The sequence below is a fragment of the Mobula hypostoma genome, chromosome 8 (assembly GCF_963921235.1).
Source record: "Mobula hypostoma chromosome 8, sMobHyp1.1, whole genome shotgun sequence".
NCBI classification, from domain to species: Eukaryota; Metazoa; Chordata; class Chondrichthyes; order Myliobatiformes; family Myliobatidae; genus Mobula; species Mobula hypostoma.
Window position 1 is genome coordinate 137,332,299 of NC_086104.1, and position 12,138 is coordinate 137,344,436.

Genomic DNA, 12,138 nt, shown 5'->3' on the forward strand with positions numbered 1-12,138 from the left:
GTCGAAATTACCGCAGCGCAGCTGAAGCTCTGTAATTTGTTTCAATCCCCCTGGTCGGGGAAAGCGAAAATCATGCTCTTGATTGTTGAAAATGTGTGCACACTTCTCTCTGCCTTCTTTGGGTCAGATGCGGCAGGATATTGAGCGGGCAATCAACTCCCATCGTGTTTTGCTGTAGAACAGAACAAAGTCTTGACGGCCACCTCAGCAAGGGGTTAATTCTGCAGGAAAGGAAGAAAGGAAAAAAAATGTTCTCCAAAGCTGCTGCCATTCTATCAGTTTTCGCAATCTCTGCAGAGGCCTTGCTATTTAATTTAGTTTAGAGAAACATCACGGTAACAGGCGCGTCCGGCCCAATTACACCCGTGTGATCGATAAATCTACACATCCCTACATCTTTGGAATGTGGGAGGAAACCGGAGGACCACGAGGGAACCCACGCTGTCACATGGAGAATGTAAAGACTCCTTACAGGCAGGGTCGGGAATTGAACCCGGAACGCTAGCACTGTAAAAGCGTTACACTAACTGCTATGCTACTCGAAGCAGTAAGTGCACCTGTACGAACAACATAAAGGGAACCAATTCTGTGCCAGCTCGTTCCACAATAATTTGTATGATTATGGAGCATCTTTAATGAAATAAAGGATGTGCTCTACAGAAGCATATTAAGTAAGGGCACACAAGCAGATGATGAAAAGCCTGAGGACTGCGGAAGATTTTAAGAGCTTCTTGACGGGCATGAACTTTAAGATTGGAATTCCACAGTTTAGAATCTGAGCAGCTGAGGTTATGAGTGCTGATGTAAAGCATCTCTGAGAGAAACAAAATGCCTGAGCTTTGTCACATTTACAGGGAGAGAGAGAAAGAGATGAGACTTTGAAGGTATTCAAACGTTGGTGAAAACTTGCCTGAGCATGTCAGCATACCATTGACATAGCTAGTATAGTTATTTGTTCATTATGTGATCGGTTGTCAGTAGGAACACTTACACTTTCAGGTGCTCCTTAGGCTAGCTGTTAGTTATGGATGAGGAAGGACATCTTCATTCATCCATCCAATAGTTTTCCTATTTGTCTCTCCCACAATTCTACCCAGAGCACACAAGTGCAATATATTCTTCCCCGTGTCTGTAGATTGTCTTCACGACTCTTAAGTGCCATTGTGTCAGTCTATGTATTACAATAGAAATGTTGTGATTGCCTTTTGTTTCAGTTAATTAATTAACGGGTTAATTAAAACCTCCTGGGGAAGTGTCACCACAGAAGACGGATGCCAGTCAACAGTGAAAGGAAAGAAATTTAGACAACAGACAATAGGGTCAGGAGTAGGCCATTCGGCCCTTCGAGCCAGCACCGCCATTCACTGTGATCATGGCTGATCATCCACAATCTGTATCCAGTCCCTGCTTTATCCTCATAACCCTTGATTCTGCTATCTTTAAGAGCTCTATCCATCCCTTTCTTGAAAGCATCCAGAGACTTGGCCTCCACAGCCTTCTGGGGCAGAGCATTCCATATATCCACCACTCTCTGGGTGAAAAAGTTTTTCCTCAAATCCGTTCTAAATGGCCTACCCCTTATTCTTAAACTGTGGCCTCTGGTTCTGGACTCATCCATCGGCGGGAACATGCTTCCTGCCTCCAGCGTGTCCAATCCCTTAATAGTCTTATATGTTTCAATAAGATCCCCTCTCAGCCTTCTAAATTCCAGAGTATACAAGCCCAGTCACTCCAATCTTTCAACATATGATAATCCCGCCATCCCGGGAATTAACCTTGTGAACCTACGCTGCACTCCCTCACTAGCAAGAATGTCCTTCCTCAAATTTGGAGACCAAAATTGCACACAGTACTCGAGGTGTGGTCTCACCAGGGCCCTGGACAGCTGCAGAAGGACCTCTTTGCTCTTATATTCAATTCCCCTTGTTATGAAGGACAGCATGTCATTAGCTTTCTTCACTGCCTGCTGTACTTGCATGCTTGCTTTCAGTGACTGATGAACAAGAACACCTAGATCTCATTGCACTTCCCTAGGTTTTCTTCGACTATACTTCCACAAAAAGATGCAGCTCTGAGGGTGCCTCAAAGGTGGGGAGCAAATGAATTTGAAGAAACAATGCAACAGTGTGCTAATTATATAGACAGTATGACTATCGACAAAGATTTAGACCAGCTACATTGGTACAATTCCATCCCTTAAATGATAAGTTATAAATGGTCTGAATCTGGTACAGTAAAATAGGGAACCAGGTATTAAAAGGAGGAAGAATCAGTTCGCAATGGGATGAAATCAAATAAAGGAACTTTAGATGTTGGAAATCTGAAATAAAAATTGAAAAAAATGTAGCTGATTAGGCTGCATCCCCTGGAAAGAGGAATTGTCGGCAGTCCAGGTCTGTGACCCTTCATTATATCTGGGAAGAGGTGCAGCAGGTCTTACACCATAGGACACGATCTGTGGATATTCCTTTGTGGAGCTGACAGTGAGATAAAATGAGTAACAAAACTGCAGTAACAAAATGAACAACTGGACAGGTTTTATTAACCAGTTTATTTTAAAAGACTCTTACACATTGTGAATCACCAAGATTTCACGCCATTGGATCAGCCTTTCAGTATGGCACTTCAGAATGCTTTCAGATAGTTCCAACAGAAAAAAAACAGAAACAAATTCAGTTGGAAGCATAGTTACCTCCCAAAACAAACATTAGCTTATGTCGCCTAAACAGTCCTCTGAGTATGATTGAGTGTTGCAGCATGTAACACATCCCTTGGGATTATGGCAATAGAAACTCGAAGCAAAGAAGAAAACTTGACCTGTTTTTCAAGAGCAGGTTCCTTGTACTAGCACCAGTACTTTATTACACCCACCCACATGTTGTTCAATGGAATAACACCGATACAGTAAGTACACAGGCTAACTTGACATTAGTTAAGTCAGAGTAATAGAGCATGGAAACAAGCTCTTTGGCTCATCTAGTCCATGCTGTCCACAGCATCTCCCCATTACCTGCATTCAGCCCATAACCATTGTTGGAAAGAAAATGCAACTGAAGAATGAATAGTTTCTATGAAGGTGCAACTTTTTTGCTTTCTCTCCCTTAATTTGAATATAACCCGCCAATTCCCAGTGTCTTATGCTTCAGTGTCTGGTGCTCTCCCTTATAACAAAAATGATGAACCGAGCTGAAGCAATTAGATCCTTAGTGTTGGTGGACTATGTACTTTTGGCCATGAATCACTTCCTTAATAAATCAGAGAACTAGAAGAATAGATACATTAAATAAAAATTCTCAGGCTGGTTTGTACAATATTGAAGCCCTGTTTTCAGTGGCCAGTCATCCTGTCTCCTGGTTCAATTGGCTTAGAGCAGCTCTGCTCAAGATATAACTAATGGTCCAAAGCAGCCTTATTTATTTATTTATTTATTTATTGAGATACGGTGTGAAGTAGGCCCTTCTGGCCCTTCGAGCCACGCTGCCCAGCAATCCCTTATTTGACCCTAACCTAATCACAGAACAATTGACAATGACCAATTTACCCTCTAACAGGTATGCCTTTGGACTGTGGAGGGAAACCAGAGCACCCGGAGGAAGCCCACGAGGTCACGTGGAGAAAGTACAATCTTCTTTTCAGTCAGCTGCTGGAATTGAACCCAGGTCATCGATACTGTAAAGCATTGTGCTAACCACTTCGCCACCATACCACTATATTTAGTCAAGCCTAATGCAAAGCTAACAGCATAATACTTGCAAATCTGGTATTTATTTTGCAATAATGCTATATCCATTTAGCATTAAAGTTTGGCACCACAGAAGCAGCTGGATAATTTTCACTGACCACTTCGTTCCCATAAGGAGGTAATGTTGCATGAGCCAAGAATAGGTTTGAATACCTTGGTGCTGATTCTCCAGGTATGCCTCCCTCTTTATTGGAATTACTCCTCACATTAGCTTTGACTCACAAAATAAAATATTGGTGGGGATTTTCCTTTCAGATCACGGATGGAGCACACCAATCTTACACTGACTTCTGAGGTTGAATACTGATCCTGCTAAGAGCAACTGGCAGATATTGAGCCTCATCAATAATATTTATTGCCTGTGCTCGAGGCTAACAGCTCCTGCCTTCAGTCACTCGTAAGTATTGGGATAGGATGCTGTGAAATACTGCAGCAGCTTTTTTACTGATTCAACTCTTTTGGGATCTGATCTCCTTGTGGAAGTGGACCAAGGGAGCTTTTGGGACAGACTTTCTAAAATTTAGACCCAGCAACAAGGCTGTGTGACTTGGAAGGGAATATGCTGGTGTTTCAGAAGTGCTTGTTGCCTACAGTAGTGTGCGGTATACATTTAGGAGCCGTCCAGTACCAAAGGTGAGTAAGTGCACTGTATTTTGTAGATATTGTGTACACTATGCATTGGAGGTGGAGAGAACCAATACGTAGTGTAGTGAATGAGTTACCTATTGAATGATGTGCTTTGTCCCCAAATGTGTCATGTTTCTTGAGTGTACTTAGAGATTTACATTCACCTGAGAGGAATGAAGGGATCTTGGCTCAACATCTCAGCTAAAGGCAGCATTTCTCAGAGTGTAGTAATCCTTCAATACCTTAATGGTCTATAGTCTACAGGTTTGTCCAGAGAGTGGTGCATCTATGGAACTCCTTGCCACAGGCAGCTGTGGAGGCCAAGTCTTCATGTATATTTAAGGCAGAAGTTGATATTCTTGATTGGTCAGGGCATGAAGGGGTATGGGGGTGGGGGGAGGCGTGAGGCAGGTGATTGGGGATGAAAGGAAAATGGATCAGCCGGGATGAAATGGCGGAGCAGATTTCTGCTCCTATGTCTTAAGGTCTTTGTCCTTGGGTCGCTGGAGTAGATATTCCTGGACGGCTACCACCCATCCATTCTCAGTTATTATAATTTATTACACCTTGTGTTCTGAACATGGAATGGCAGACTTCATTGCGAGACATACAACAGGCAGTGCAGTGTTCAAAGACCAATGTGCTGCTGTGGTCTTCCAAGCTGCAAGTAACAGACCCAGTCTGTTCCTCTGCCTTCCTTGGCAGGGTTGGTCAGAGAGCCTGCTGACTGCACTGACTATTGCCAGTGTGGAAGGTGACTTGCCCTCCAGCCTCAACAAGATTAGGGATCAGATCACTGATGCTGGACTTCACAGACTTGTTGGTGCCCTCAGGCTGTGTCGGTGTTGGAATAGAGAAGCATGTGATAGGCCACAGACTGTTTCTGAATTCCATGCTTCAGTAACATTATAGGAGGAGGCTAAACTGGAGAAGCCTCCAAAGCACTTCTTCAGCACGTCTGCAGTGAACTCTGTAATTAAAACCAGCTCAGTGGAAGTGGGATTGATAGCTCTTACAGATACCTAAAGGGCTAGGGCTCATTGCCTTGAGCTTATAAAGCTTGTACCCCTCTTGGCAGTGTAACATAACCTTGAAAGGGGAACTGTTGCGCCAATTGCACTCCGATTGATGGGGAGGGCACATAAGCTTCAGCGTGCCTAGCTGCAGGGAAAGCCGGGAGCAACACATGGACAGCACCTGCACTTAGAGAACCTGTCATTTGGAAAGTTACACAGCGCTCTCTGCTATTGTTAGCCTTTGTTAACAGAGGATGTGACCTCCAGGGGAGGTATCATTCCAATGCATGATGTAACTGCATTGTAACATGGGACTGGACTCAGGAAGGAGCCTGATGTGGAAAAATTGCCTTTTACATCACAGTGCTCAAGGAAGTGGGATACATCTGCATTTCTGATTAACGGATCATGGAGGAGAACTTCCCTTGGTGCGGCTTCATCTTCATTAGTTAAGTACTGCTTAGCTAATGCTGATGCCTTCCTTTTCTCTCACTTTGATGGAACATTAAGGAGTTAGTAATGTAAAATCTTGTGGGAGGTGGTGGTGAGAAAAGACATCTCAATGAAAAACTGAACAAAGCAGCTAAGTTGTTTAATCTTCTTTCTGTTTCGCTGCAAACAGGACAGGATGCTGTCCCTTTATCAGGGTGTCATCAGTGCTGGGCACCTTATTACCATGAATAAGGGCACAAGCAGTAAGCTCCTATAGACACCTGCCGATTGATGTGCCCATGTAACATACAGTGTTAAGAAGAGCCAGCTTGGCCTTGTCTGAGTTTAAATCTCCGGTAAGTGCATTCCATCCTGGGAGAGAGTGCCAGAAAACCCAGTTGGATAATTAAAAGTTAAATTGTAAGGTGAGTTTGTCACCTTTGTTTATTTGTGTATTGAAAGTGAAAGGGTAACTTAATTATTTATTTTATTTAGCGATACAGCATGAACTGGCCCTTCTGACCCAACAAGCAGCCCACTAGCCTAATTACAGGGCAATTTACAATGACCAATTAACCTACTAACTGGTATGTCTTTGGCCTGTGGGAGGAAACCCACACATCACAGGGAGAACATACAACCTCCTTACATATAGTGACGCAATTGAACTCTGAACTCTTGAACGCCCCGAGCTATAATAGTGTCACGCCAACCGTTTCACAACGGTAGCGCCCCAAATTAGGAAATATAAAGGGGAATTGTTTCTGGAACCCAAATGGTGAAAGGCTGATATCAGGAAGTCTTTGCACGTACAAATGACAGTGGAACAGTGGAGCAGCTTCTAGTCTCACAAAATGGAATTGAAGTTGAAAGATTCTTTGTTTAGAAGCTCATTAAAGAGTAGACAGAGGGCAGAGAAGTGATGATCAAATTAAAATGCAGCATATTGCTTGTCTGGAGGATTTCTGCCCTGTCCTTATGATGTTTCTGGCTTCTGGATGCAGCTAGTGCTAACAATTAGATTTCTCTTGCTGTTCAGTGCTAAATCTCTAAATAAGAGCATGAAATGAAATCTATTTATTGGGATAAATTAGCCTGGAAACAAAAGATGATTTTCTTTTAGCCGACTGCAGGACTTGTATCAGCAGTGACCATATCCGCAGAAGGCAGGCGTTGACTCTCTAATCCTCTCCATAGATGCTGCCTGACCCATTGAGTTCCTCCAGCATTTTGTCTGTGCTACTCTGAATTTCCAGCATCTGCAAAATCTCTTGTGTTTATGATTTCCAGCTGCTCTTTTATCACTGCAGGTACTGAGGTATTTTAATGTTTGAACTGAAGGTAGCTGATACCAGCCAGGATGGGATAGCCAGTCAGATTAACAGAAGGATTGAGGCCAATTAAATGATTAAAACTTAAACAAAAATTCTCCCCCACTCCTTCCACCCAGCACCAGCTCTCAATGAGCCAGCTGCTCCAGATGTTTTTGCTTTCAATACCTTTGCTTTTCAGTAATCCTTTCACTCAGCAGTCTTTCAGGTCCCTGAAGACCTAAACTCAATGCGCTGTGGGCTCATGTCTAGACAGAACCTTTGAAAGTACTATTAACAACTGGTGCTACGGTCATGCTAGTGCAAGCAATGTTCTTTGGCATGAGGTACAATGCCATGTGCTTACAAATGTGTTTCTGTTCTCCCTGAACCCCACCTTTATCAGGTGGGCTTGTAGTGTAAGTGGCTTAGTTCTGCTTGAAGCAGATAAGCATGTAAACATTAACAGTTATAATTCTCAACTCGTGCTGCTTTTACCTTAACAGCAGTACCAGTAAACATTTAGCAACAGCGGCGCAATGTGATTAAAAGGCAAACAATCAACTTGAAACTTAAATCCAGGGGAAGCAAAATGCCAAGCACTTTGATTCATTTGTAGTTCGAAAGTGCCATCAGAATGTCGAGAATGCACTCCCCTCGCCACAAACAAGCCCCATTATCAACACTGGGCTTCACTGATGCCCGTATATAACTACAACCCTTTAACCAATCAGAGTGGAGATGATCGGGCAATTTCTTTGTCAGCTAGCCTTGGTGATAACATTACTCTAAGTGATTAAGGCTGATTTTCACATAGGTAATTTTCAAGTATCTATCCTTTATTTTCCTGGAGAAGTTTCCGTTTTAATCAAAGGTACTACGGTAGCCTTCTCCAAGGATCGTCACCTTGTCGTGGTGGGAAGGCTTGTGAGTTCCTGAGATGCCGTCTGGAGTTTGGCCGTCTGGTGCTTCGCTCCTGATGGGGTTACACATGGTGGTAAGGTCAAGGGGGAGATTTCAGACAAAGAGCAAGCCAACTAAGACCTCAATGATGGAGCTGGCAGAAGATAATGACATATCACAATGGCAGCGAAGGCGGAGGAAGGCTGCAGCAGTAAAGGGTCCTCAGTCTTCTTGCTTCCATGCCAATGTCCCTGACCCTGATCAGTCAAGGACAATGTAGTAGTGTCCATACATCAGCCTCCCCATGATAAACAAAGTTGTGAGCAGGTTCTTCTCCATTATGTACCAGAATATGTGGATTCTGTATCAACCTCTACAGCTACATGTGACCTACCAATAGACAACTTCTTAGGAGGACATTATGCCCAACTCAAGTGATCTCAAGAAAAAGACTGTGGTAGGTTGTCTCCTTAGCTGGTTAAATAGACCTTGTTTTCTGAGTAAATTAATTCTGTTTTCACAAGCCCTCTCACCACTTCTCCACCTTTGAACTCATTGGCTGATGTGGGGTCTTTCTCACTGAAGTGAGTTTTACTTTTGTTATATCACAGTGGCAGCGATCTCCTCAAAAGCATCGACAACTTGTCCCACTCTCTCCACCGAAGCCCTGGGTCCGAGCTGGACTGAGAGCTGCCGGACAGTCCTCTCCAGACTGTGGTTCTGACGGTGCACGTGAAGGTAGCTCTGCTGAAGCTGTTTCTGGTACTGAATCACCCTCTCCTTCTCCGCACACCACAGCAGCCGCTCCTTTTGAAAATCCAGCATAAGCGCCTGGTTCTTCTGCTTTTCGTGCTCCAGCTGGGCTTTCAACTTGTTGACTTGCCCCTGCAGTGTTAAGGAGGCTTGCTGAGTCCGCTGCGGAGATGACGCCGGTTCAAGCTGGGAGCAGTTGGGAGAAATGTCATTTTCATCTCCACAGCCTTGTCCTTTCCAGCCCGACGAGTTCTGCTTGGAATCGAGGATCCTGCACTGGAGCAGGCTGACCTTCTCTCTCAGCAGGTCGGCCGCATTTTTCATGCGCTGCAGCTCGTTCTCGCACACCTCCAATTCTCTCACCTTGGTCTGGACTGAGTTCTGCAGCTCCTCGACCTGCAGCTCTCGAGAAGACAGCTTTCCTTTGGCCTCCCTCAGCTGGTTCCTGAAGGTCAAGGCCTCATTGGTCTTGTGCGTCAGCTCCGTCTGCGAGTCCTTCAGCTGCTGTTTCAGAAGGGAGATCACCCCAGACTTCTGGCAGACCTGAAACAGAAATGAGGTGTTGTCTGTAAATATATACACGTGGACAGCAATTTGCAACAATAGAGCGCCTTTAACACTGCTACACAACTGCGTTTTCAAATTAGGTTTGACACCAATCAAAGCTTGATCAGAGCAAGATTTTAAACAGAGAAAGGAGATACTTCCTGAAATTCCTCTAACAGCAACATAATGTTACAGCTCTAAAAAACCCTGGTTAGATGATACTTGGAATATTGTGTTTAGTCCGGGTCCCCTCATTATAGGAAGGATGTTGAAGTTTCAGATAGGATACCAAGGAGATTTACCAGGATGCTGCAGGATTGGAGAATATGTCGAATGAGTCAAACAGACTAGGGCTTTTCTCTTTGGAGTGAAGGAGGCCGAGGAGAAACTTGATAGACGAGTACAAGTTGATAATTGATCGAGAGAAAAGTCAAGAATCATTTTCCCAGGGTGGAAATGAGGAGGCATAATTTTTTTGATGATTGCAGGAAATTATAAGGGGTATGCCAGAGGCAAGCTTTTTCTACAGAGAGTGGTGGGTGTGTGCAATGCATTGCCAGGGGTGTTGGTAGAGGCAGGTACATTAGGGACACTTAAGAGATGCTCAGATAGGTGCATGGAAAGCAGGAAAATAGGGGGTTATGTTGGAGAGAGTTAGACTGATCTTAGAGTAGGTTAAAAGGTCAGCATAACATTGTGGACCAAAAGGGCCTGTAATGTTGTATGTTCTACAGTCCTGTACAAAAGTCTATATATATATATGTATCTAGGGTGCTGAAGACAATTGCACAGTACTGTATTTGTCAACGTGGAGTGGAAAGTGAGTTTGTAATTATTGTGGGAGTAAAGGACGTTGGGAACGGCGAGGGTGGAGTGACAATGGACAATAGGTGCAGGAGTAGACCATTCGGCCCTCCGAGCCAGCACCGCCATTCACTGTGATCATGGCTGATCATCCACAATCTGTATCCAGTTCCTGCCTTATCCCCATAACCTTTGATTCCGCTATCTTTAAGAGCTCTATCCATCTCTTTCTTGAAAGCATCCAGAGACCTGGCCTCCACAGCCTTCTGGAGCAGAGCATTCCACATATCCACCACTGCAGAAGGGGCGTGGGACAGATGGCAGAGAAGGAGTGTCAGGGGTGGGGCGTGGTGCGGGTGCCAACACACCCATCCCAGCGTCATCAGGCAAGGTCATTTGTTTCCAAGCAATTGGTTTATTGATCATTACAGAAGGTATCTCTGGTGCTTCCACTCCCTCCACTCTTCCTTCTCCTTTTCCCGACCATGATTCCCCTCTCCCTACCCCCTTCCCACTCTCAGTCCACAACAGAGACCCGTATCAGAATCAGGTTTATCATCACTCACATATATCATGACTTCTTTTGTGGCAGCAGTACAGTGCAATACATAAAATTACTACAGTACTGTGCAAATGTTTTAGGCACCATAGCTCTATATCTGTGCCCAAGACATTTGCACAGTACTGGATGTTCAAAACCCTGAGCTGTCAATGTACATAAAATACAGGGAAGATCAAGAGACTGGAGTTAGAATGACATGGACCTTGGAGAAGATTACAAAGAAAGGGTGGGGTGGAGAGATTTGAAAGAATGGCGTTGGCTGTTATGTGATCCATGGTCTGCTGGAGCTCTACATCCAGGCTGCCGTGTAGGGACGGCCAAGTAGAAACCTGAAGGTTGTGGCCACCGCACCCAGGATCATGCAGGGGCACAGAGTCAGCCATGTTACCTTGTCCAAATGATGAAATGGTTTGAAAATGGTTCTATGGTCCAAATGGGAATTGAAAGCCAATGAGACCCGAATCAGAATCAAGTTTAATATCACTGGCACGTTGTGAAATTTGTTGTTTTGCAGCAGCAGTACATTGCAGTACATTGTACTAATAAACCTACAGATTACAATAAGAAAAGTATTTTTAAAAATCTAATTAAATAAGCAGTGCAAGACTAGAGCAAAAATTAGATTCTGAGGATCAATAGATTTTTTAAATGCCTTAAAACAATGTTGCTTACTGCATTCCCATGGCTGTGACTGTAGATTTCAGCTGTAGTAGTCCAAGACGGGAATATCTGAAGACTCCCATCGGAGCTGCGCACAATGCATCACCACTTATCAGTGCCACCTTAGGGTCAATCACATTATCCCCTCCTGTCTTATCACGTAGACACTCTTATTACATGATCAGATCAGATCATACCCATTTCTAAACGACACATTTTCTATAAATATCAAATGTCTTAATGGCTGCTTGAAAGTTTCCGTCATCCCACTTCCACTGTTTTACTCCAGACATAGGTGGTTCTGCTATAACATGACAATTCCATTCCCAAGAAATCTCACATTATAGAAAATTGTATTACATCTGAACAGTTTTCTTCAAAGCACAACATTTGACAGGTTTTTTCCCGATCGCAAGTGTGCTATAACCGCTTGTGCGCTGTCCTGGACTGCAAGAAATTGCAGAAAGTTGTGAGCAGTCTAGCAGGAGAATAAGTAATGACCACTCTTGCCCCAACGATTCTATCTTTTCACCCTCTCCCACCTTCCCACCATCGGGGAGAAGATACAAAAGCTTGAAAATCAGGTTGAAGGACAGCTTGCACCCTGCTGTCAACAGACTCTTGAACAGACATTTTACAGGTTAAAGATGAACTCTTGATCTCACAAGCTACCTCATCAAGGCTGGTGTACCTAATTGTACCACACCAGACCTTTTCCTGTAACTAACAATATATTCTGCATTATAATACTACTTTTCCCTTGTACTAACTTAAAACATCAAT

At 43.9% G+C, this 12,138-nt stretch overlaps 1 protein-coding gene across 4 annotated transcripts in view; it reads right to left on the reverse strand.

The window, feature by feature from the left end:
* Positions 1-2,551: 2,551 nt before the first annotated feature.
* The window catches only part of LOC134350986 (leucine zipper putative tumor suppressor 1-like), an 84,116-nt gene continuing 74,529 nt past the window's right edge, over positions 2,552-12,138 (reverse strand). For all 4 annotated transcript variants that reach the window (XM_063056932.1, XM_063056931.1, XM_063056933.1 and 1 more), the window contains one exon: positions 2,552-9,326. In XM_063056932.1, the coding sequence (XP_062913002.1) occupies positions 8,631-9,326 (696 nt within the window). In that variant the 3' untranslated portion in view covers positions 2,552-8,630. The remainder of the gene's footprint in view (positions 9,327-12,138) is intronic.